Source organism: Apteryx rowi, unplaced genomic scaffold (genome assembly GCF_003343035.1).
Source record: "Apteryx rowi isolate R43461 unplaced genomic scaffold, aptRow1 scaffold_19, whole genome shotgun sequence".
NCBI classification, from domain to species: domain Eukaryota; kingdom Metazoa; phylum Chordata; class Aves; order Apterygiformes; family Apterygidae; genus Apteryx; species Apteryx rowi.
In genome coordinates, this window is record NW_020448196.1 from 1886278 (window position 1) to 1912751 (window position 26474).

General features: G+C 46.2%; 1 protein-coding gene across 4 annotated transcripts in view; it reads left to right on the forward strand.

The window, feature by feature from the left end:
• The window catches only part of ABL1 (ABL proto-oncogene 1, non-receptor tyrosine kinase), an 84277-nt gene extending 62900 nt beyond the window's left edge, over positions 1–21377 (forward strand). For all 4 annotated transcript variants that reach the window (XM_026062189.1, XM_026062192.1, XM_026062191.1 and 1 more), the window contains 8 exons: positions 4161–4433; positions 8292–8376; positions 8735–8912; positions 11313–11497; positions 13626–13778; positions 14391–14480; positions 14833–14997; positions 17599–21377. In XM_026062189.1, the coding sequence (XP_025917974.1) occupies positions 4161–4433; positions 8292–8376; positions 8735–8912; positions 11313–11497; positions 13626–13778; positions 14391–14480; positions 14833–14997; positions 17599–19298 (2829 nt within the window). In that variant the 3' untranslated portion in view covers positions 19299–21377. The remainder of the gene's footprint in view (positions 1–4160; positions 4434–8291; positions 8377–8734; positions 8913–11312; positions 11498–13625; positions 13779–14390; positions 14481–14832; positions 14998–17598) is intronic.
• The last annotated feature ends 5097 nt before the right edge of the window (positions 21378–26474 follow it).

The window sequence follows — 26474 nt, forward strand, 5'->3', positions numbered from 1 at the left end:
TATACGGTATCAGGAGCAAGAGGTGTGACAGAAGCACGTGGAACAACTGCTGCTTGGCGTGGAAACGTGCTGTGCATAGCACTGCCTTTATTCAGCCGTTTTTTTCTAAAGAAATATTGAAGGGACTAGGAAGAGACAAGTACGTCTTAATTTTAGCAGCACTTAAACTGAACTCATTGGGTTTCAACAACTTTAAAAAAATATGTATATCCTAAGGGAATTTTCTCTTTACCTCCCAATTTAATGGGTCATCTTCTTCTGGACCATCTCTTTAAATTTTGGAGGGAATGCGTTAACAATGACTTTACTTGATTGGTTGGCACAGGGCAGCTGGTCATTTGGTAAACCACTTCCATGGTACAGAGGACTCGGTTTTCCTGACTTGATAGTACTTGCGGCAAAGCCTCCTACTGAGTGACCAACCTGAACAAGCAGCGTTGTCCAGCCACTTCACAAAATCCTGTTATTCTCTGTGTCAGGGACCCCAGGGCTGTGTCTTGTCTGGCTCTGTCCCTGTTTCCTCTTGGAGCTTCCAGTGGTTTAGCTGGATGCAGATTTGCTCTTTTATCATGGGTCTTTGTGGGTTTTTTGTGTGGACTTTTAATTTTGTCTGCTGACTGCGGGGGAGAAATCCCTTCGGCTTAAGGACGCATGGGAGGGCAGCATGGGTCAGTTTATCCGCCCTAGTAAAACACACTAGCCAGCATTAACAGAAGAAGATGTGGTCTGATGGCAGAAGCTGTGGATGAGCAGCTGATTTGCACAAGCAGAGCAGCCTGGAGCCCCTGGAAACAGGGCCGGCGTCACGGTTTGGCTGGCGATACACGGAAATTGCCTCCTTTAGTACGTCGGCAACGTAGCCAGGAAGCAAACTGCGTGAGCCTCCTACGTAACCTCACATGCGGCAGAGACGTCAAGGCTGTTACCTCTTCGTGAGCACAGTTAGCAGCAACAGGCAGTTTTTTGGGGGAATTTTATTGAACAAGCGGTTTGCACTAAGCCTCGGTAAAAGGGGTCAGTGGAGAAGGGAGGTTGCAGCGAGACGCCTGAGCATGTACGCGGCTCCTTGCGCTGCGGCGGTAGCGTGCCGCTCATAGCCGCTCGCTGTTTCATCTTCTCGGGATGCATGCCTCAAATTCCAGATGAAGATTTAAACACGTCATCATAACTCTGGTTTGCATTAGTGCTGATAGGAAGTAAGGCCTTCGGGAGTCCGTGCTCAGATTTAATCCCTGAGAGTTTAGGAAACTCTGCCTACAGAATGGGTATGTGTTGTTGTTGGTTTTTTTGTTTTTGTTTTTTTAATGTAAAGGGAAATCTTTACGTGTGTTAAAGTATGGAGTGTTGTTTTATGGCCTGAACAGGGTGATTCAGAGTTCTGTTCCCCATCCTGCTAAGGGTTTGCTGTGAAACCTCTGGCCAGTTGTTTAACCTTCTTTCTCCATCTGTAATAAGGTCATATAATCTGTCACACAAAAGATCTGATACCTCTAATTTCAATGAGATTTTGAGATCATGAAATATAAGCCAAATAAAAGCATTGACAGCTTCCTTTTGCATTCTTCCCTAATATTTCCAAGTGATACCAGAGTTCAGCATGATTTTCTACATCCATACTTTTAGATTTTACTCTTCAATGTAATTTGTGAACTGCTAGTACCAGAAATTGTTCCCAAACAGGTGTGGTTTGTTTTAGCTCTCTGGACCCCTGGCTAATGCTCGTGATCATAAGAACTCTTTGGTTCTTGCCTTGCAGCTGTAAAAACCTCTTTTATGCTGTCACTCTTCTGTTCTCAGGAACATCTGTTTTTGAGGTGACTTCACCTCTTTCCCTGTGAAAGGTGTTTTTCTTATCATAGTGTTGAAATGAGATTTGATCTAGTTACGTCACCAAAAGAATGTTTGACCCATTTTGGTACAGGATTGAGAACATGCTCCCCAGGAGGATGCCTCTGTTTTCTAGAGATACAAGTTTCCATAGGAGCTTTGCTATCAGCAAATGTATCAAAAGAAAAATAAGAGTGAAGGGAAAGTGGATTTTTCCAGTCTAGTGTGTAAAGCCTTCCCACTGTGAGTGTACGTGTGCATCCAAAAGTAACGGGGTTGTCACCAGAGGAGCTGCTTGCATGGCTTTTGTTCAAGTAGTGATAGAAAGATTAGCCACTGTGCGTGTTCTCCCCTTCCCTGGAGTTCAGGTGCTGCTGCCCTCTGAGGAAATGCCATTTTAACCAGGAGTTATGATTTCACATCGGTGGAAGGGTAGGCTTCTGTGGTTGCCTTTTTTGGGTGCCGAATGCTCTGTAGTGCTCGTTTCCCGGAAACCTTACCAAGGGATAGAGGGATAACTTGAAAGCCAACAGCCCCAGTACCTGCCCCCTGCAGTAGCCCCACCTGGCTGTGCCCTGGCTGTGGGGCGGCTGTTCATGTGCGTGCTTTGCCGGTTTGGGTTACGCTGTGAGGCTGAGCTGAGCGTTTTACCTTTCTGCAGCATGGCTTTTAGATAAATCCATGGCATACATAGATTGGCAGTTTCTGCCAATAGTGATAAACTATAATAATCGCTATACATACTTCAGCATTTAGCTCATTCTCAAAAACCCAACTAGGAAATTGGGCAAGTGTCACTCTAACCCTTTGTGACTTTCTTGGATGATACAGCTGCTCTTTTCACTCACCTTTTCTTATTCATAGTCCTTCTGATCTCTCATGCTTGAGGATATTTGACCTTCTCCAGTGCCTCTCATTCCCTCTGTTTGAGTTTGCTGTACTAAGCAGATGTCCACAAAGAAGGAACATCCGTACAGCAATTGCCAAGCTCCAGTCCAGAGGCTCTGCTCAACTTTGAGGGCTTTTTTCTCCCTCCAAACATTTTTCTCTCTTGCAATGCATCACCCTTTTCTCTTGGGCACACTCGCTTTTTGCTGGAGCTTCACAGACACATTTTCTTTTTCCGTCCAAAAATTCTGTCTAGGTGGAAGAAGCGGAATTTGGCCCGAAGTCTGGGATTTCAGGATGCCTGGCAGCCCTGTCAGCTTCCTGGCCTCCCGAAATCCCAGACAGATGGCCACTGCACAAGCACTGATGAACTCTTCAGTGCATATACGAGTAAGAGGCATTCAGGAAATCTGAGCATAGCTATCTACATATAATGTGCACAGTAGGACCAGTGCGTTGCACTCTTTTCCTAGTGCATAAGTCAGTATTTCATGGACAGAAATAAGGGAGGCTAACACAGCGCTGCTTTCAGCAAGGTTGTCCCTTGCCAGACCTTGGTCTTTTATAAGAAACATGGAGGCCTTCCATCTTCTGTGTACTGCTTCTAGCATAGGCTGTTGCACCAGTGAAACAGAACTTTTTCCTTCTGCTTCAGATATTATCATCATTTTTTTATTATATTTCCAGCTTTTGTCACCTTCCCTAGTAGAAGACTGGGGTTGAGTGTGAAAGCTGGAAATACAGAGTTGTGATGCGAAGGAGTCACTTGTCTAGTATCCTTAATAGGTTTTTAGCCTCAAAATGCATCTTCAGTATAAATATTAAAAAGGTAACAAAGCGTGGGCTACCATGCCCCACAGCAGGCTCTCATTCAAAGGTAATGCTTTTACTCCTGTGCAATGCCTCTGTACAGAGACCTTAAAGTGTGTTATTGGTCTGTGCCCGTCACAGGAAAGGAACAGACCAGCTGTCTAACTTCACGCTCAATACTATGCAGAAGCTTAGGCCAAACGCAGGGAAGCCACCAATGTGCTAATGAAACTTCAAGGAGAATTTAGGCAGGTAAAATGTCATAACCGAAATAGTAATGTGTTCAAGACACTGAGGTGAGCAACCCCTACTCTTCAAAACACAATCTTTACTGATTAGCCTTATGAAAAAAGACATTTTAAGCAACAGCATGCCAATCTAATGATATTTTGCAATCATTAAGTCCATACTGTTTCAGAGAAGTCCATGGGTTTTCTCTGAATCTATGGATTTCCTCTGTAAGCCTTGATTTTTCTTGTCTCTGAGCTAGTTAGAGAGCAGGTTGAGCTCATAGGATTGCAGGCTGAGTAGAGGTGATACAACACGCTGCTGTCCCAATTTTACAATGTAGTTTCTACATAAATGCCCCAATGTGCATTATGTGAACAAACTTTCTCTTTCTCCTTGCTTCCTAGTTGTATGTCTCTTCAGAGAGCCGCTTCAACACTTTAGCAGAGTTAGTCCATCATCATTCGACTGTAGCAGATGGCCTCATCACCACTCTACACTACCCAGCACCCAAACGCAATAAACCCACTATTTATGGAGTATCTCCAAACTACGACAAATGGGAGATAGAACGAACTGACATCACTATGAAGCACAAGCTCGGTGGCGGACAGTATGGAGAGGTGTACGAAGGAGTCTGGAAGAAGTACAACCTTACAGTGGCTGTGAAGACTCTAAAGGTAAGGCTCAAATCTCTGAGCTTTCCTGTTCATCTCCTTTCAGCAGGAACAGAGTTCCGGCTGTGGGCCTGTCCTCAGCCGTAGGTAGGCAATTCRGGTTGGTTACAGCCCTTTCTTTCCATACCATAGGTCTGGAAAAGAGACTGTGTCATTAAGTCCCTTCCACTGGGTATTTTTGGAGGAACTTGATTCTGTTATGGCTGTATGTGATACCCGAAACAGTTGTAACTAAGGAGGAGGATGTTAACAGTGCAATTTTTACTTTAGAGCAGAAGAAACCTTAGAAAAGTAAATAGTGCTGTGACGTCTCACATTCAGGCGATGGCAAAGGTGAGCTGTTCACAGATGAACACATTGATACAAGCTGCTATAATAAGGAAAATTGTGGACTGTGACTCATGCAACTTAAAATTCAAAAGCTGTGTTTCAGAGAGACTTTTAATGCTTTGATTTTTTGTCTTATGTGGCATCTTTCCCAAAGGACAAGCTCCCTATGTACCTGGAAACCCTGAGTAGTTGTTCACAGCTGTTTACAATCAAAAGATACAAGAGGAGTAAAAAGTGTATCCAAGCTAAAATACATTAAATTTTGTAAGTGGCTTTAACAAGGAATCAGATAATCGGAGTTCTGTTTCTGGCTCTGCACTCTAATTTCTCTGTAGCTTGGTTTCCTTGTCTCTTGAAATGCAAATAATGCTCTGTCAGTTCATAGGGTCATTGCTTAATTCATTTATGTTTATAAAAGTGTCTTGAGATCTTCTGGCACCTTCTGCACACATTGCATTTGATTGCTTAATAAGAGTTTATGCTAACTTGACACCATGTTCTCCTTCCTCGAATGGGGATGTGGTTTGGGCTTACAGAAACAAACAGAAGAGGGTTTGTGTTTGTTTCTTTCTGTTTTTTTGCACAGGGAATTTTTAAGTGCAGAGAACTGTGTAGATGTTTTAGTGTCAGCGGAAGAAAGTTTCCTTGATTTGGGGCAGATATTTCTTCCTTACTTGCTGCACARTGGCTACGTCAGTATTTCTGGGTCRCTATGGTTGCGGGAAGTATTTTCATTTTGGCCTTTTGTTGTTCACTGGAGATTCCCGTTGCTGCTCCCCAGCCGAGAAGAGCCGGAGCGCCCGCTTGCRCAGGGAGCGGGTGACACCTAGCGTCACCGGTGCCCAGATCCCGTTGCGCTGGCTGGCGTGTGAGCGCTGCCGGGATGCGAGCAGGTTGAACAAAATGCTTGTTTATCGGTGAAAGAAGAGAGCAACTGTTTCCTGGAGCATTCAGTTTGCTGTAACATCTCTAGTTTTAGTGTGAGGATACCTGATGTCTTCACGTTTTTTGTTTGCTCCAAATAGTAATTGTTTCATTCCTTTCTTCTTCCCCCAAAACCTATCAACACAGGCAGACTGTGTGTTAGCCTATAGGATATCTGTGCATAAGGAGAAGCCTCAATACACCCCATGGTTGTTTTGAATGTTTTAAATAAATATTTAATGAAACATGACTAAGAGTAGTTCATAATGTAATGTGGAGCAGCATGTTCCACTGGGAAATGTCAGAATACCCAAAGAGAGTCTTGAGGAAAAACCTGTCTGAAAATATGCACACTAAAACCATCTTTAAAAGCAGATTTATAATCCACCTTCCTTAACTCCATCAGTCTGCTGCCTGACAGGTGGGATTATGGCTTTCTTCAAAGTTTTGGGAAATATTTTGAAATCACCTTTATATTCCAATTCTATGTGGGAAAACAAGCCCTCAGCAGCTTCTTCACAAATGCTCAAATGACTCTCTCTATTTTCCTATGAGAGAATATTTTTCAAAACTTCATATGTCTCTTCTTGTTCCTTGCCCAGCTACCTCAGGTATTGTGTAAGAAAGGATAAAGGAGAGGGAAAACTAGAAGAAAGAAACCTTTCAGCTTCTTTTCGAACAGTGATGTTTAGGAACGCCCAGTTGTTGTTCAGTTTTCCCTCGAGTGTCTAAATGTAGCTCACAGCTAGCTCAGAAGACTAGAAGAAGACAATAAGAGGCAAAAGTAGCACATAGTGTTTTTCAGTTGCATTTAACTGTGGAGTGCTAGCCGCTGTGCTGGCGCTGAGCAGTTTCCCATTAAGATATTCCCCTGGAAACTCGGTGAAGTGGACAGGATGCTTCAGTATTTATGAGGGTCTTTTATTGTACCACGACACACTTTGTGTGCACCAGGTAGGCAGGGACCTGGTAACTGGCGGTGAAGCCTTGTGACCTGCCTGTGGTTGGGCTCAATCCAGCTGCTGTTGACGGTTACCAAAACCTGTTGCTCTGTGAGGGCCAGAGGACCACTTAATGGTTGAACTGTTGTGAGCTGGTCATCTCAGCACGTTTCTCGTTGCACAGATGTCTAGGCTGCATCCCTTAGGACTGCCCTTTTCTTTTTTTTTTGAGCRGAGAAGCCTATGTTTTAAACTAGGCACATGCAACCCTAGTGTCCCTTGATGTGGTTTCTTTAAGTCAAAGTTGAGGTATGATCCTGTTCTCTGCTAGGAAAATATTGCTGAAACCGTTTTACTTATTCTGTGGTTTTATACAGTGGAAGATTGAAACTGGATAAGTTTGATCCTTTCCATGAGACTCTATTTTCAGAGAGATCATTGTTACAGTGATTCTCTGTGCGTTTCCCTTCTATTGAATTAGTCACTGAGAGGTAGGAGACTTAAAACAATGGAGCAGCCCCACAGAACAAACCTGTCAGAGTTTGCATAGCATACGTAAGGTAAGTGCATATTTAGGGTCATTTTGCAACTTGGATTATTAACCCAGTTTCTTTTGCCAAAGAAAATGGTTTAAAGTTCTGCTCGCAAGGACCTTTGCGCTATTAGAATTGACAGAGAGTGTTCAGAAAATTACAGCTGCCAATCAAACTAATTGGCAACGAATAGTAAATGATGGAATGAAACTGTTTGAAAAAAGGTTCTTGTTGCTAACTGCAAAGCAGAATGCTGGCTGGATCTTACGGCGGCGGCAGCAGCCCTCTGTTATCATTCTCACCAGCAGCAGTAAATCCTTTCCAATCCTTCCTTAAAACACTTTGTCCATGTAGGCTGTCAGCATTAATCCACCACTGAAAAAAATATGGATATAGAAAGAAACGTTGCTTTAGAAATAGATCTATATTTTTGCACCACTTTGAAATGACCTTCCGGCCATCTGGGGTATATTTGCTGCAGAATATATGTCTTTTGAGCAAGACTGTATCTTCCTCAGTTTTGTGTTGTGCCAAGCAACTTTATGGCGCTCAGCAAATAGGTAGTGACACGTCTGCCTGGAACATTTAGGTTGTGGGTCAGGCACTGAAAGCCAGAAATGGAATCCGTGAAACCTCGGGCTTTCAGTTATGGAGTAACTGCCATGGCTCCTGCTTCGTTGTCTGAAAGTGGGCATTCCTTGCCCATACCCTGTGAAAATGGGGGTCTGCATTTTAGCAGTTTCTCAGGCACTTGATTGTGGTCTATACTTCTTTTTTTTTTTCTTGTTTCTTCCCTTACTGTTTATTTTATGTTACCTTTTTTTCCTGTTAGGTGCGCATCTAGCCTTTCCCTTTTTAACTCCTGAGTGGTCCTGCACAAAAGGGATATGGATCTTTTTTGCCCCAAAACTCCTGTTAGAATAATGATGATGAAATCTATTTTTAAAAATTCTACAAAAACCCCCCACAGTATTCCTAACTCCCTGGCATTGTGTTGCAGCTACAGGGAAAAACTACCTTGAAAGAACTGTGGTTTATATTGTCGGTTTGTGGGKTTTTTTCTGTCCTCAAACAAAAATCTGCTCCTCTTTTGTGCGCGCTGGCCTTGCTAATGCGTTCCTATTGTTCTGCAGGAGGATACCATGGAGGTGGAAGAGTTCTTGAAAGAAGCTGCAGTAATGAAGGAGATCAAGCATCCGAACTTGGTGCAATTATTAGGTAAGTGATAAATACCAAGCAGAGGGATTTGAACTAAACCCTTGTGCAGTGATATGGATGTTAAGGAGCAGATAAGCTGCTTACCGTACCAAGGCTTTAAATACAGGCACTTATTGTCTGGCAAAATTTGCAATTTGTACCAGTAATACATGATTTTTAATGATCTCTTCTCTCTAACTTTTAAGTTGCAAGAGTCTTAAGCAGGAAATTAAAACTGTCTATTAACCAATTCCAAGCAAAATTCGTTCTATATGTAAGCACTGTATTTCTGCCTTCTAGGGCTATAAATTGCCCTGGGGGGAAAAAACTGAAGGTGCACTGATCTTCTCCAACATTCAAGCTTTATGTTGGTCCCTAGGGGTATGCACACGGGAACCTCCTTTCTACATCATTACGGAGTTCATGACATACGGGAATCTGTTGGATTATCTGCGTGAGTGTAACCGTCAGGAGGTGAATGCTGTGGTGCTACTGTATATGGCAACTCAGATCTCCTCAGCCATGGAGTACCTGGAGAAGAAAAACTTCATTCACAGGTAGGAGGGACACAGAGCACCCCTGAATCTCAAGCACCAAAAAACCCTTGATTTATTTTCCTGCCTTTCAGATTATCACAGCACTGAATTCAGATGTGGTAGGTGTCCTACATTTAACACCCTAGTGTGTTGTATTCTGCTRCAGTGTGTTATCCTGTCTGTAGGCTGGTCTTCACATTGCTTTTCTGCCAGGGTAGTTTTTCTTACTTTCGCAGTAGATGCAGGTTAAAGATGTGTCAGTACTTACATATTTTTGACAAGGGCCTTAAATATAAATGCTTCCTAAAATAATAGGCTCTTAATGGACCGGATAAGCTACTGCTCTTGCTTGGTTCTAACAACCATTTAAAACTGATGTAGACTGATGTTGCTTCTGTGTGTGCAGGTGCTCACAGGAAAGCCACCCACTTAGTGCCTTTTGTCACATGTTCATTTTTGTTTCAGCTTTCTTTTTTTTTTTCTTCTTTCCATCTCTGTAGGGATTGTTTTCCACTATTGTCCAGATTGCGTCTTTCCCTTTAATAAGCATCTTTGCAGTCTTAAAGTCTTAGAGACTTTGACCTTTAAGTGTGCTGCAGTTATGGCTAGGGCTTTGCATTCTTTGTCTGTAGAAATGGCCTCCTAGCAATATAATGACACATCCTGGACAAAGGTTTGAGAGTTGCTGAGTTTAATACAAGATGTTCTCTGTGCCATAGTGTGACCTTTCCTACCCAATTAGCTGGAATATGAAATCAGCAAATGTTTTTTCATAGAGACAAATATGAAGATTGTGTGTAAAGTTCTAGGTGTTCCTCTAAGACGGACGTTGCTTTTGCTGCATGAAAGCCCTGTTCAAATGCTTCTGTCAGTCAATAAAGTGAATGGTGGTGCTGCAAATTAAAATTGCTAGCCTTTGATTTGCTCTGTTGAAAGTATTTCATCCCTTCAGCCTGGAGGAAGTGAACTTTAAAAACTGTTTTGCTTGAATCCCATTTGTCTGCTCTCTTGTTCATTTTCATTTCCTCTTATTTCTGATGACCCATTTATCTAAAATACATAGCGTTTTGCCTTATCTGCCACCCCCACACCCACCTACCCAATTATTTTAAGAGTGTTGTCACAATTCACATCCATGGATTCAAATGCTGGGCTGTGACCTCATTTAATGAGTCAGGAAGGGGGAGGAATTTGATTATGAAGAAGAGCTATTGTTTAGACACACATTGTAGTAATCAGCACTGGTAAGAAGGCATATTCAGAAACACTGAAAATGTATTGGACCTTTAGTAAGACGTACTTTTTTTTAAAGTTTATTCTGCGTTGAGCAGAACAAGTAAAAGAAAGCAGAGTCTGCCTCGTATCTAAAGAATATCTCACTTTAGCTTTCTGGTAAAATCAATTTTTAATTCATTGTTACACAGTCTGAAAAAAGTGTTTTTAGCAAAACCTAATATTAAGATAAACATATTCCTGTGCTTCACCTTTTTATACTCATCAAACATTTCTGATGGTACTGGCAGCATGTCTGAGCCAGGGAGGTGACAAATGCAATTTGTGCATCCCTCACCTGCCAGGGTAGAGGCAGGTGAAATGTGGAGGAAAAGCTTAATTGGATTATTGCCCGTTATTTTAAACAGGTAAGTACTGACAGCAGAAGCCACAATAGTTTTGAAAAGGCCAAAAGCTCTCCTGTTTGAAGATTTGAGCTTCTTCTAATTGAAAGGTTAATAAGAAACTGTATTTACACCCAGTTGTCCTGCAGCTGCATCTTCAGGCTTTCTTCCACCTTCTCATGAGGCAGGTGGGATTACAGCTTTTACAGGTGCAGCCTCTGTGTGGTCCATATGGTCAGGTGCCTTTTTTTTTTTTTTTTTTTTTTAGGTATGGTATGAAAAAGTTGTTGTAAGACGTAGTACGCTTGGGAGGAAGAAGAGGGTGGCTGGAGGTGAAACCTGGTGGTTCAGCAGGGACTGGGCAAAGAGGAGTTCTGGGTAGCGAGGGGTGTTTTTGTTGTTGAAGGTGACTGAAGTGTTAGAGAGGTGGGGAAAAAGAGAAGCATGAGACTTTCTTTTTTTTATTATTCAGTGCTCATCCTTGGCTATTGATAACTTGAGCACTGACATTTCTTTATATTATTTTTATCCTGAGGGTGGCAGCTTTTATTGAAAGTGAGGGGGCTTCTTGAAGCTTTCATTTCAAATAAAAAAAAAAAGTTTGGATGACAGTCTTAGAAAGCAGGAATGGAAAATAACTTTCCCTCTTACATGTATGCGCATAACTATATAATTTTTGTGTAAACCCTGATCAAAAAAAATCACATGCAGGCCCAGGTTTCTTCAGGAGCAGCAGGTCTCCTCGCTATTGTTAACAGCGAGATGATGAAGACTTCTCATGGCCTATTTTTGTTCTTGTTTTTAGGGATCTTGCTGCCAGAAACTGCCTTGTAGGGGAGAACCACTTGGTGAAGGTGGCAGATTTTGGCCTGAGCAGGCTAATGACGGGTGATACATACACTGCCCACGCTGGAGCAAAATTCCCAATCAAGTGGACTGCCCCAGAAAGTCTGGCCTACAACAAGTTCTCCATTAAATCTGATGTCTGGGGTAAGAATTTGCATGTACAAATTAATTCAGCTTGTAGTCGTCTTTTCCAGGACTGTGAAAGAAGGACATTTGTGAAACGTTTCAGGAGAGCATGTTTCCTGGTTTAAGCCATACTGTTCTATAAGCTTTTGTCAGAGTTCGGAAATTAATCCCAGCTAAAAACAGAGGCTGCTGAGCTTTTTTTAATAGACTGGGAGGCCCCATATGTGTACAGCTATCTACATGCAGACCAGACTTTATATGTGTGAATTGTTGGCAAGTATGAAAATAAAGCATGCTGTAGTGTTTATACAAATGTATGAAATGGGGCTGGAGGGCACTRATACTACTGACTTGATAGGGTTCTGGTACAGAATTGTGAAGCAATATACTGTTATATAGCCAAGAACTTTCAAACTACTTTCAGGAAGAAAGTGAGGATCTGGTTCATTTTATGTTAAAAAAAAAAAAAAATTATGTATATGTGTCTAGTGATAGCTCCAAGCTCATCTTTCTGCATTTTAAAAGAATAATCTTTCGAATGAGATGAGCAGAAGCAGCGAGAAAATTTGATGACAAATGGTTATTGAAGAGCCCTGAGGTGCTGGTGATAAGACTAGGCTTAGCTAAATGGAGCTAAATTCTATGGAATCTGACCACAAAAATTCTCATTGTTCTTTTTATCAGCCTTTCTTTGAGTTTTATATCTCTGTCATAGCTGTTGGTCAAATTTTCAAAAGTGCCCAGTGACATAAGATAGAAGTCTGTGGGACTTGGTCCCAAAGGTTCTTGGAAATTGTTATCCTTAGCATCTCCTATGTATGAAACATCAGAGAGTAGTGAAGCAGCAATGAAGTTTTTTGGAGTTTCTGGGAAACTGGACAGAAAAAGGTTTTATTTTGAAGGAATTGCTAGGAGATGGCTAACATGAATGTTTTGGTGATGGGGGAGGAAGACCCAAAGCAGCTTGCCAAGGAGTATGTGATCGCTGACCAAAGCGGTTTTTCTGCTTTCTGTTGGCATGTGATGGTGCTGGTGGCTGAGGAGCACCCACGACAGTCTCAAAGGATGCTGCCGTATTCCTGTGCTGGCTGCAGGGATCCCCGTTACATTTAAGTAGTAGAGCACTTTAGGAGAAAAGATCAGAAAGGAATATTGAGTACCTTTAGGGTTAGCCCAACCTTGCCTGGCCATAGCCGGGGTGGGAGCCTTCGGAGTCAGATGAGAGCGAGCAGGCTGTCCCCAGGAGCCACTGCTGCTGCCAGCTGGGCAAGAGTTTAGACTCTTTCACCTTGCTGCCTGAAGACAGAAATCACACAGCGGTGCATAGAAATGTCTAACATAAATTGCCCTCGGTGACGTTACCATGTAACGTGATGTGATTTCCTTACTTATGCAGAATTGTAATCGCTTTCTCTTCAGGTTAAGAACAGAATACGGTGACTGAACTAATTATTGCAGGTTGTTGACCTGGTGTTGGGTCTCTTCTGCGTGCCAAATTCCTGGGTTAGTCGCATGGTCTCGATGTTGACCCGTGTCCCAGTCAAGCTCTGGGGCTTGAATGCCTCGCCTGTGTTAAGGGGACAGTTTCTGAATTGCCTGTTGTGCTTTCTGTGCAGCTTTCCCCGTGGTCAAAACGCCTCGCCCCGTCCTTGTCTTGTTGCATCCACTGCTGGGTCCCGGGTTTCCCCTCTAGGTCGCGGGGGGGGCCCTCTTTCAGCAAAAGAGGGCCCCTCAAAAGCACTGCACCGCTGCAGCGTGCGAGTCGTCTAGGGAGAGGCTGGAGATGAGAGAGGAGCTGTCAAATTGGCAGAGGCACTGCAGTGCAGCAGGGAAACAGTTTCAGCTAATCCACTGTGAAGTCTCTTAATTGTGCCTTTAATAGGACTTGAAGGATCTTGGGGTGTTCAGGTTTGAGACAACTGATACATTGCAAATTAGTCTAATTCTACCCTGTCATATCGCGGGAGACTTGTCTGTGCTGACGAAGAGGCTTGTTATGCTGCTTTAACATTTAAGCTGCTGTTGAGCAGGGGATCCAAGCCACCTAGAGCTGGTTTAAGTATGCAGCACTGTTTACTGACTATTCCCACTAACCATCCTCTCAAATTTAAGGTGAAAACAAAGCTTATTGATTTCTTCACTGCAGCCTTCGGCGTTCTACTGTGGGAAATTGCGACGTAYGGCATGTCCCCTTACCCTGGGATTGACCTGTCTCAGGTCTATGAGCTGCTGGAGAAAGATTACCGTATGGAGCGCCCCGAAGGCTGTCCTGAGAAAGTTTATGAGCTCATGAGAGCATGTAAGTGTTGTAAAGCCCTGCAAATGCAAATGCTGCTTTTAGCTCTGCAGAGATGCAGTAAAAGTGCCCGGATCTGGTCACGTGCAGCAAGGCACGAGGAACCCTCTGCATTTCCAGGGAAGATGCAATGCCGTGTGGAAGTGCTCGGTTAAAACTGCTTTGCCTGGAGGATGAAAACACTATGAAGGCAGCTATTCTTTCTACTGGGAGCGTATAGGCCTGTGGGAGAGATTTGGTTTTCAGCTCAGTGTTTTATCTCCTGTTTTGTGACAATTTAAAGAAAAGCTTGTGCTCTGAGGATGAAGGAGAAGCTTCATTAGTCTTCTTAAGGGATTGAGTATTGCTCTTCCACTGCGGCCTTTTAATATGTGACTTATGGTGTGATTTTTTTTTTTTTTTTTTTTTTTTCTTCCCAGAGGTGCTCAGCACCTACAGTTACTTCGGCTCGGTGGTGGTTGTAGATACCCAGCACCCTTCAAATCAGGTTTCTGTGTTGATATTTTATCTCGCCCATTTTATAAAAAGGGGACTGTGATAGCTAGTTCCTCCTGGTGTAGTGTAATGAATGTCTATAAGGCTGGCTGGAGGTTTTGAGTGTTGTTGTTTTTTCAGGTTGGCAGTGGAGCCCTTCAGATAGGCCCTCGTTTGCAGAGATCCATCAGGCCTTTGAAACGATGTTTCAGGAATCCAGCATATCGGATGGTAGGTCTGGTTCCCTCTTTGCTGTTTATGGAGGTGGGACAAAGAGTAACTGCATCCTTAACACTGTATGTAGCTCCTTTTAGATAACTTCACGGGCTGCTTTGCAGTGAAACTCAGTCATACGTTGTACTACCTGGTATAAACTGTGCAGAATGCAGAGAGATGCATTTACACATGGGCTTTTTCTGTGTATAGGCATGTGTCTGATTTTAAAGGGCCAGATGGCTGAACAGCCTTCAGGAGCCTTTGTGCTGTTTGCTTTTCTTTTGTGCTATTAACTCAGAGCAGCTCAATAGTTTTTATCTTATTTTAATTACAGTGATTTTTTTTTTTCTTCTTCTGTGCACTGCAGAGGTGGAGAAGGAATTGGGAAAGAAGGGCATGAGGAGTGTAGTGAGTAACTTTCTCCAAGCCCCAGAGTTACCAACCAAAACAAGAACATCAAGGAGAGCTACTGAAAGCAAAGATGCCAATGAGAGCTTGGAGACAGCACATGCTCGAGGCCAGGGGGAATGTGGTAGGTTTTATTTAAAGTCATTATTCCTTCAGGAAATACAAAGGAAAACAAAATATATGGCCAGCTCTGGGTCATCACCTAGAAAAAGACGCGTCTAATGACAGGTGACTTTCTGGATAAGTATTGTGTTTCCAGGCAACAGGCTGCTGAGTTTGCTTTCCTGGATTAAAAACTCTTTTTATCATTTTTTGCGGAAAGGTAGGTTGTTAATCTTGGGACCAGATACGAACACACAGCAGCCAGGAGTGTGAATCCTTAGCTGCCTGAGAGACTGATGCTATACCTGCTGTTGCTTAGAAAAGCCCTAGAAGTTCTTTTAACTTGATGGCTGTTGCCTACAGTTCCATATAGACCAGAGCCCAAGCACAGAGCACACCGATCCTGTTGTCTTCCCTGGCAGGGGATCGGTGGGATCTTCCACTGCAGCTGAGTGCTGCGTAATCCGCTGTGTTCAAGCCTCTTTACACCACCACACTGTGTAATTTAAAGCAGGACAATTGCTCGGGTTTAGCAAGCCCCATAAGRGAGGTTTCTTCACTGTTCCATCATACCAGGTTTGTGCTTGCGGCACTGAGGAGTATTACCTTTGGCAGGTACCAAATACAATTTCAGCAAGGGACACAGAGGTATTTACAGTATCTTCCATGAAATTAAACTCTCAATCAATTTCTTAAAGCACTTACCTTCCATTCTGAGGTAATGAAAGCAATGGTTAAACACTGAATGTAGATTTGTATTCAGTTCATTTGAAAAATAACAGTGTAAAACAAAACACAATTTTGCAAGTGTGTTGGTCTTTTCCAGCTCCTGTTAGAGGTGCCTTCTCTGACCATTCATATTACTGCCATCTTTTGCGTAATGACAAAGCTACCTAATACTACATATTTCAGTAGCAAAAGTGCCTCTAGACAAAAATGGAAAAAAAGGTGGAAATGTAAAATGTTGGAAAAAGAAAGTATTAGTATCAGTGGCTTAAACAGAAAGGAAGGTTATGTATAGAAGGGCTCGGAAACATACTGATTTATAAATAGTGACTTAATTTTCTAATGAAAATACAGAGAATCTTCTATTCCTTTAGGAAAAAGTCATGAAAAATGAGCACAGTATGCCTGTATTTATTTGTTATAACCCAATTAATACAACACCGTTAAAGACCAGTAGTAAATCTGGCCTGCCATATATAGGAAATGTAATTGCCTAGTATTATAAGCTTTGAAGTAAAATAACTTCATTTGAAATACTTAAGGGCTTTGTGAGATTCAAGTGCAGCAGGAATAATATGATTTTAACATTATGCTGAGAATTATTTCACTCTTTATTATGAAAGAAAATATCTCACGTAAAAGTTTTATTGCAGTTTCCCCTTTAATTGTCAGTGTTTCCATAGCAAGTCCTGTGGCTGGAAGCAGATCCTCATTGAAAGCTGCTGGTTTCCCACAGCTGGAATCTCCACAGCTCCACTATTTCTAGACGCAGTAAGGCCATGGCCTCCCAAAGTGCTCTGGGAGCTCTTCTGGTTGTCCAGATCAACATTAGTTGACATGTATGAATAGTTTAAATGCACATGGACCTATGGAAGCATGCTGTCTTCCCAAAGTACGCAACTAGTTTTCTTCAAGTTCCCCCTCCTCAACCAAAGTCCCCCTCCTCAACCAAAATCCCACGCTTAACGTGGCATTCGCTGATGAGTGACTAAGAAGTAACCTGCTTTCCCTCTATAACTGCTTCATCTCCCTTCTTACTGCCTACTCAAGCTGTAAATGTATATGCTGCCCTGAGGGCATTCCTCTCTTGAATTAGAGAGCCGTCTGAATGCCTGACCTGGGAATGAGACCTCCTGTCAGTCAAATACAGGCACCTTCAGGACTCAGTATAAATTTCTTATAAACCACTATTCATTTTTAAATACCTCTTGTAAGTGGAGAAAGGGTCACCCCATCATTTCCTTCTGGAGCTAAAGGAGGTGGTTACTCTCACTTTCCTCCATTATTATACAAGGCTGGCTGTCTTCACAGTGAGGCAACCAGAAGTGTTCAGCTGTCAGAGGGGGTCTTGATTTCTGCTTGTGAAAAAGTTATTTCCATTCCCTGCAAAGGATGACATCAGGAAAGGAGGTTTTGAGTATCAGAGTCTAAATGAACAGGGAGAGTGGGGATTGAGGTGGGTTGCAGAGAAGCCTTATTAATTCAGAGGGTCAGCTGTTCCAAAGACAGCAACAGCACAGGGACTAAAGAAAAGGCCTCCTAATATTTATCTGCTTCACACTGTCAAGTTTAGGCAAGTCTCCACGTGTGATAGTGGGAAAATGTAAACATTTTGTATTTGTACATTGCTGTTTAAATCAGAAACCTACTGGGAGAGTAGGTTGGCAACCAAGTCCTATATGGACCAGTTCAAAAATGAATGCAGGCAAGATTAGGGACCACATTCAATCCAGGCTTCAGTGCAGCTGTACTTGCTTTACTTCTGGTCTGAAGTTGGCTCTCTGTTTACAGAACCTGCACCTTTTCGGAGGTGCTGCAGTGGTCTGATCCTGGAGAAAAACAAGTTGTTCTGTCTGTTGAGGCAAAGCTCAGTAGGCTCTTTTCTCTTCCCTTGCAGACCCTCTGGAGCATGAACCTGCCATTTCTCCCTTGCTTCCACGGAAGGAAAGGGTGGCCATGGAAAGCAATTTGAACGAAGATGAGAGGTTGCTTCCAAAAGATAAAAAACCCAACCTCTTCAGTGCCCTTATCAAGAAGAAGAAGAAGACTGCCCCTACTCCTCCAAAAAGGAGCAGTTCCTTCAGAGAGATGGACGGCCACTCGGACCGCAAGGCAGGAGGGGAGGAGGAGGGCAGGGATGCTGGCAATGGAGCTTTCATTGCGCCTCCTACAGACGCAGCTGACCCCTCCAAGTTTCAGAGCCCAAGCAATGGGGCTGGTGTCACCAACGGGGTTGTTGCTGGGAACTCTGGGTTTTTATCTCCCCACTTACGGAAGAAGTCCAGCACGATGAGCAGCAGCCGGGGAGTGGCTGGTGAAGAGGAGAGTAGTTCCAACTCCAGCAAGCGTTTCTTACGGTCCTGCTCAGCCTCCTGTGTGCCCCACGGAGCAAAGGACACAGAGTGGAAATCTGTGACTCTGCCTCGGGATTTGCAGTCCACAGGGCGCCAGTTTGATTCCTCCACCTTTGGCGGGCACAAAAGTGAAAAGCCAGCACTGCCTCGGAAGCGGGCAAATGAAGCCAAGACTGACACTGCTGTCAGGGGAACAGTGACCCCTCCTCCACGGCTGCTTAAGAAAAATGAAGAGACCACTGATGATGTGTTCAAAGATGCAGAGTCAAGTCCTGGCTCCAGCCCTCCCACTCTGACGCCAAAACTTGGCCGTAGGCAACCTGCTGCCCCTCCTTCCTCCAGTGTGCTCCACAAGGATGATGGAGTCAAATCCAGTGCCTTAGGTACCACTGTGACGATGGACCAAGGTTCTGCTGCCAAACCCAGTTCTGCTGGGTTTGCAGGTGCCAGCAAGGCTTCTACTGAGGAGCCACGAATGAGGAGGCTCAAGCAGACCTCAGAGTCGGCAGGGAAGGACAAAGGGAAGTTATCAAAGCTGAAACCAGCCCCTCCACTTCCACTCTCTTCATCCTCCATTGGCAAGCCTGGAAAAGTATCTCACAGTCCCAGCCATGAAGCAGCAGCAGATGTGGTGTCTGGTCCTAAATCCAAACAGTTGACTCAGGTTGCGGATGCTGCGAGCAGTGATGCTGTCAAGCCAAACCAGTCAGGGGAAGGTGTGAAAAAGCTGGGGATCCCCTCTGTACCAAAGCCACAGTCCTCTACAAAGCTGCTGATGAGCACAGCAACCCAAGCTGCCTCTTCCTCATCCGTACCCTCTGCCCCTGGTGGGGACCAGCCATCATCCACAGCTTTCATCCCTCTCATATCCACCAGGGTCTCGCTGCGGAAGACCCGACAGCCCCCAGAGAGGATTGCCAGTGGCACCATCACTAAAGGAGTGGTATTGGAAAGCACTGAGGCTCTGCGGATCGCCATCAGCAAGAACTCTGAACAAATGGCAAGCCACAGCGCTGTCTTGGAGGCTGGCAAGAACCTCTACACCTTCTGTGTGAGTTATGTGGACTCCATTCAACAGATGAGAAACAAATTTGCCTTTCGGGAGGCCATCAATAAGCTGGAGAATAACTTACGGGAGCTTCAGATCTGCCCAGCCACAGCTGGCAGTGGTCCTGCAGCCACCCAGGACTTTAGCAAACTTCTCAGTTCGGTGAAAGAAATCAGTGACATTGTTCAGAGGTAGCAGAAGCCAAGTTTAAAAAAAAAAAAAAAAAATCACAATGGGCCAAAGCCAACTGTGGAGAGAATTACAGCATGTGCGGACTGACAAAGGACCAGGGTCTTCAGGTTAGGGACGTGCAAAAGACACAGACTGTCAATGGATGCCCCAGCTCCAAAGAGCAGGGCTATGTTCAAGAGGCACTTTCCACCCTCTTAACCCAGGTTCCCTGTGTATCATAAACTCGCAATCGTCTTATCTGTGGAGTTCTTGCCTTGTGGACTACAAGTCTAAATGCTGATGTCACACCATGCCTTTTTATTAATATTTTATTGTTCTGGACAGGCCATTAAGACTGAAGTGAGACTGGTGGACACTGAGATGCTGTCCTCCTCTGGAGGACTTCCTACTGCATTTTCATTTCCTCCCTCTGCCCCACTGTACACAAGGATGAGCGTTTGAATAGCAATATACCCACTGCTTTTCTTGAGGGAGTTGCAGCACATAACCCTGGCCTGAGTTGGACATTTACCTGACATAAATGCAACAGATTGGGAGCTTGGGAGGCGTGGTGGTGGGGGAAATTTTTAGTGTAACTTTTTAATGACAGAACACTACAAGTGATGTTTACCCAAATTCTTCCTGTGATTCCACCTGCTGCCCTTCATAGCTGTGTTTTCAGCAATTTCTTGATGTTGTTGAGCCCAGATGAGTTGCTTGGGTTCAAAATTTTGCAAACAGCACCCACTAATGTAGTGGCACAGGAGCCTGTTTGTGGATCTCTCTTGGTAGCGATGAAGGTCTGAAGAAGAAAAACATTGCTGTCATACTCTTGTGAGATTTAATATCAACTGGGCTGGAGTTTGGGGTGGAGGGTTGCAGAGCATGTCTGGGAGCAGTAGGCTGGTGCTGAGCAAGGAATTACTGCATCACTCAGCAAGGGACAGAAAGGTTACAGCAGGGGGGAGATAGCTTAGGATGAGCTCAAAGATACCGCTGTGCCTCCAGCAGCTGTTTCAGCTGAGTTTGCACATCGCAGATGGGCAAGAACTGCTGTTCGTCTAGTTGAATTTCCAGCCACTTCTATTCTATGAGCTCCAGAGGAGCAATGAGCAGAGATAAGAGCTGTATCAGAGCTGCCTTCGGCTCTCCCACAGAGTCCTGTGCTTTGGGGGGGGCCGTGACACCTCCCTTTCTGTGCCAATGCTAAATCCCATTGAAGAGCTCAAATGCCAGTACTTTGGGGTTGAAACCATCAGTTACCTTCATGCCTTTGTGGTTCCATCCAGCATCAAACAAGGATCTGTGAAGACTGTGGACACTTCTCTTGGGTGCATCTCCCAAGGACACTGCCACAAAACGCTGACAGCAGGACTCCTGGGCTGCCTTTCCAAGGTCCTGTGACCTTCCCAACTAATGCAACACGACTGGGAACTAACTGTGACTTGTGACAATAGTGAAAGAACAAGGTTTAGGGCTATTAACAGTGCAATTTAACTCCTTTTAACAGTTCCAAACGAGGAAAAAAAAAACCCCATTTTTCCATGTCCTGTTCTCCCTGTAACTCTTGTGACCCTTATTGTGTATCTTCAACACTAATTGCCTTCAATTGTATTTTATTATTTTCTCTTTGGAACTGTTTGTTTTGTATATGATTTCCAGTAGTTCACTCTTTTGTGTGTTCACGCCACTTCTCGCCCTCACAAACAGCCGTGACTTAACACATGACAAATGTTTAAAAGAAAATACACATTTCTGCCACAGGCTGCCTTTAAAAATGTAAGAAAAAAAATCCTTGGACTGTCTCTTTCCTGGAGGTACTGTTTTTACTTTGATAACATATTGTGCCACTATATTATACATTTGTATCTTGTTATTACACACTTTTGTAGACTTGTCTTTTATACAGTGTGTAAATAGCTCTGTCCTTCATCTCTGTGACACTTAAGGGGGTTGTTTCCCCTTTATTTTGGTCCAGTGCAGATTGTTTCTGTACATGACTTTCAATTCTTCCTCCTCTCTCTGTTTCATTTTTTTTGATTCATTTTTTATTCCAGTCTCTCTTGCGTAGTATATTTAAAAATAAATCAATGTTGAGGAAAACTTGTGTTTGTCTGTTAACAAGGCTTTCCAAACCCGGTTAACTCTCCCTAGACGCTGCACTTGAAAAGAGGCATTCCCTGTTCCAGGGGTTCCCTGGGGCCTTCTGGGACACCAGGCTGCTCGCAAACAGGCGGCAGCGAGTTGCTAGATCCTTTTGACCTAGCTTTGAAAACTCAGGAAAGCAACAGCAACAACAAAAAAAGATGCGTGGAATAAAGACTATGTTGTCACCTGTTTCGAGGCAAAGACTTTGTTGCTTTGAATGAGATTTAAATCATGGATTTGACTCTAAACTTTCCTCCAAATACTGTTGTTAATTCAGTTTGTATTCTGTGTTTCAGCTGCCATTGGGTTTTTTTTCCTCCTCTGCTGCGAAATGACCTGTGAGTTTCTCTTCTCGAGCAGTTCTGGCTGCTCCCTCCCTGATCCCTCGTAGTGCAGCGGCCGTCTGAGACACTTGGCGTGGTGCTCTGAGCGCAGACCAGGAGCAAGGAGCTTCCCGCTCGGCTCGGTTGAGATGCTGACAAGCCTTATGGCCACAGTGCTCTCACTTTGCAGGTTTTCTGTCTAAAAGAATTGACATGATGTTTCCAGAAGTCCATCTTTATTTCCGGTTTTCAGACTACCTTGGGCTTTTCCAGCAAATCTTAATGGAGGGACTGTACTATGATACTTAGCACCAAGTGATGTCTAAAATGAGACAGACTCTGCCTTGAATAATGAAGATGCTAAACAGACAGTAAAGGATGAGAAGGAAACAAAGGCAGATCAAAGCGAGTGGTGTGCCCCAGGTCGCGCAATCGCTCCATGACATAGCAAGGTTAGGACCCAGGTTGCCTAATTTTTAATCTGCTCCTCAAGTCCCTGGTGAAACGTGGCAGGTCTGATGCAGGGACGTGATCCCTCGTGGAGCATGAGAACAAGGCTCATCAGAAGGCTTGTCTTGCTGTGACTGAGATTGCATCATACCGCTTCTAAATTAACATAAGGAAGATGAAAAGARAAGCAGGAGGATGCTGTTGGCAAGTATAAATTTAATTAATGGCCTGCATTTAGCGAGTCCCAGACTACTTTTCAACAAAGCTGGTGGTGGTCTGTGAACGCGCATGCAGAACGGCAAGGGGCTGATGGCTGTTTTGCAACAGTGACCCTTGGCAGAAATCAAAGTCCAGGCTGCTCTTGATTTACATCTCTAGCACCAAGACTTGAATACGATTAATAGCTGTGGGCTGAGGGAAGATGGAGAAGCTTAACTTGTCCCTAAATACAATCATTCCTGATGGTTTTCACATCTGCTTGTTTAGGGAATAGTCTCTGGTATCACGAGAAGGCAGAGGTTAGTTGACCTGCCTGGGGAAAGCCCCTGGATCTGCAGTGTTGGAAGTGAAACAGAGGGATTAAAGGCTAAATTTAGCCAAGTACAGTTGGAGTTGATTTAACAGATCAATGCATTTAACAGTTTGATTGCTCCAATTTTCAAGGCTATTGAGCTTGAAAGTGAGACTGCTCTGGGGGAAAAATAGCTGTGTTTGTGTTTTTGTTTTGTTTTTTTGCATCTTGGAAATTACAATGTTCATTCTTAAGTTTTCCTTTAATGTCATCCTGCCCCTTAGTTGCAGCTTTGCTGAGAAGTTGCTTGTCACAAGATGTAAAACGTGGTCAGTGTTTTTCACTCTCTTTTTCTCCCCCCCCCCCCCAAAAAAAAAAAAAGAAAAAAAGAAAAAGCCTGGTGAGGCAGCCTGTCTTGCAGAAATGCTGCTGGACAAGCGGCACTCCCAGGATTGCGGGAGCATTCGCCCGCTTCTGGAGATGAGCTGGAGTGAACTGACAGCCTGTTCCCTGGTTTGACAGTAATCCTTCCATGATTGAAGAGAGGAAAATACACTAAGCTCTGTGTCACCTTTGGAGAGAGGTTTCCTTGCGTCACACGTGCACCTAGAAGAGCAGGCTGGCCCTGCAGAGCGCACGGGCTCGCCGAGCCTCTCCTGGTGCAAGGGTGAATCCCAGCCCGGGCTCGACCGGCTTCTCCGGTCAGTCCTGATGCCGTTTGTCTGCCAGCGGTGCTGAGGTCSTGAGCTCGGGGACAGGGCCCTGCAAATCGTTCGCCCCCGCCGAGGCCGGGCCCCAAGCTGCCCTCCCATGAGGGCATGGCTGCTCCGTGTCCGCCCAGGGAGGCTCCAGCGGGGCGGGCAGCCTGCCCGCAAACCAGGCCCTTGCGCGAGTCCCCCGGCCGTCTTTGCATCAGGCTCTTCCTCTGCGCAGGTTGCCCTGGGCTTCCCGGGATTTGCCGCACCTGTCGCGTGCGCAGCGCTGCGGCCGYGCTCCCCATGGAGGAAGGACCGGGCGAAACCCGCAGCGGCAGCGCCTGCGAGCGGAGGTGGGACGGGGGCGAGAGCTGCGACTGYGCGAGGGAAGGACAACGGGGCCTTTTACGGAGCGTGCCGGCAGCCAGGTGTCTTCTAGAGCGAGGCTCCGCTGCCCGCCCCGACCCTGCCGAAGCGAAAGCGGCTCCGTGCCATTTGGTGGGCGGTGGGCTCGGRGCCGGCTGGATGCTGCCCCCGTAGCAGGACCGCGAGGGGATGCACCGAGGGGCCGGGTGCTGGGGGTTCCTGGGGGAGCGGGACGGGAGCCCCCCCAGCCCCGCGTGCAGCGGCCTCTCCAGCCTCCCGGGGCTCGGTCTTGGGATGGTTCCTCTCTCCGTGCTCCAGGCAGTTATTTTCCRTTCCCCTTTTACCTCCCCTTCCCTCCCCGCTCCAGCCTCCGCGTTCAGCCTGGGTCTGGCAAATTCTCTTCTCCCCGTGCAGCTCTAACGAACCGCCTGGAGCACGGTTTTTTCCAGAGCGCGTCAGCCATCATCATCATCATCATCATCGCGCCTGCCACTGCCCGCTCCGGGGAGCGTGGCCCCGCGTCACCGCCTGGCAGGAGGCTCCTCTCCTCCCGCCGCGGGCGACGGGGAAGGTATCGCCCCCGCGGCCCCGAGCCGCTTGTCACGGAGCGAAACCCGCCTCCGTCCCGCCTGCCAGGTAAGCGCTGTGGGAAGCGCCGGCTTTTACTTTTAAATAAGTTAGGAAAAGGCATTCGGTTACTGCGCTTCAATCACAGCCTCGTTAAACACGTGTTTTCATCGCGCTGCTCTGACCCTGTTCCTCTGCCGGACTCGCCGGAGGGAGCCGGGCGCTCTGCCGGCCCCGGCCTCAATCAGCAGCTTCGCCCCCCTTTCCGGAGCAGACGGTGCCGCTTTTCCCAGCTATGATCCATCGCTGCAGAGCAGCGGATTTACTTTGCTCCGGAGCTCCCTTCCCCTTCGCCGCTCCCTTCCCTCCCTCCCGCTCGCAGCTCAGGGTAAAATTGATCAGCGCATATTTATTGATGAGGTGAACGCTCAAAAGAAAGGGAAGGAAAAGAAACGTTGCYATAGAAACATCGATGGAGCTCCCCATCCCGGCAGCGCTGCCGGCGGCGTGCCCGCGGCCTCCGGGAGCGGGGGATTAGCGAGGGGCCGGCGGTGGGTGCAGTATGTCCCCAGCCCGCTCCCCCGGAAAGGCTCCCGGAGCCGGGTTGGGCTCYGCCGTCCCAGGCGCCGCTGGGTGCGTTTGTATCCAGCGGGTTCGGAGGCGGCCGCGGTCCTTCCTAGCGTGACCTCTGTGCGCGCCGCGTTCGTGTCCGCACGGGCCGAATCGTGCCCTTGTTCTTGCCGCTGCCGCTCTGGAGTCCTCCCTGGCCTGGGGGAATCCGCCCCGGTGTCGCTCCCCGGGGGAACCTGCTCTCGGGCCTCCATCAGCCGCCCCACGGCTGGTTGACCTATAGGTGGTACTTGCCTGCCGYTGCCAGCGCAGCTCGACTCGGCCTCCGGTTATGCACCGCTCCTGCCGAGAGCACTTGTGCTGGCCCGGCAGAGCCGGTGTTAAGTGCTCTGTCTGCTTGATGTATATTGCAATGCACCTCCTGGAGCCTGAGTGGGGTTTTTTTCTTTTTTTTTTCTCCTCCAGACAAGTCTTGACACGGTCTTTGATTTTGAGGGTGCAATTTAGCGCTTGCAAATAATTGCCCTGCTTCATTTTTGTGCCTGCAATGAAATATTAGCAGTCGTTAGGTGTCCAGCTTCCCAATAGTGCCTGCAAGCCAGGTAGTTAGACCTCTGCTTACTAATATCTCTGCCTGCAATGGCAGGCACAAAAGCAAACACAGCTGTTGGCATTGCAGAACTAAATCTGCAAAAAGGAGTAAAAGGCACCGAAGAACAGGGGTCGTTCTTCACAGCCGTGTATGTACTGGCCTTTTGGGCTAACTCCTCGCAAAGCTGCACCTTTCTAGCAGTGGAGGGACCTRGAGAGTAGGTGGGCACCAAACACGGGTGTTGGTGGCCCCAGCTAGGTGCGACGGCTGTGGTTTTAGCCTCTCTGTGCCCGAACGTTTCTGCAGCAGCTGGGAATAGGCACGGATGAGGCTGGAAGGGGGTTATGAAGGGCCCAATCTTCAGACAAGTGCTAGGATTATGTGACAGCGATGCTGAAGCGGCACCTAAGGACGGTCTCTGGATCGGATCAGGGAGCCGGCAGTGTGGTGGGACCGTGCAGCAGGGCTGGGGATGCCGGGTTGGGTTTGCACGCTCGCTCAGGGATTTCTACGGGTGAGAGTTTCTCGGCCCCCACTGCTTTGTCCTGCTTCGCACGCGGGAGCTGACTCTTGTCGATGGTATCTTGACACGAAGCAGCATTCGCTGCCGGAGGGACTTTCCGTTAATAGGAAAAAGACCAGGAAACTCAGACTGTACGGAGAGCTCCGAGGGAGCTATTCCTCACGGACAGCCGCCCTCTGGACATCATGTCCCGGCAGTGCCCGCAGGGACTGTCGCCACTAGGGTTGTCCCCCGGTAACCGCTCAGCCCACCCACCTCTGCCTGCAAAGCTTGGCACTGCCGGCTCTGCTCGTTCTCCTCGCTGGCACCGCATCCCGGTGAGCCCGCGGACACCGCCGGCAGCGGCTGCTGGGAGCTGCCCCGCTCCCTGCGCGCGCCGGCGGGGCTGGGACACAAACGCGGTCGGCCGGGCAGAGGGTGTGCTGGTTTCTTTTAAGATACCCCCCCATCCTTTC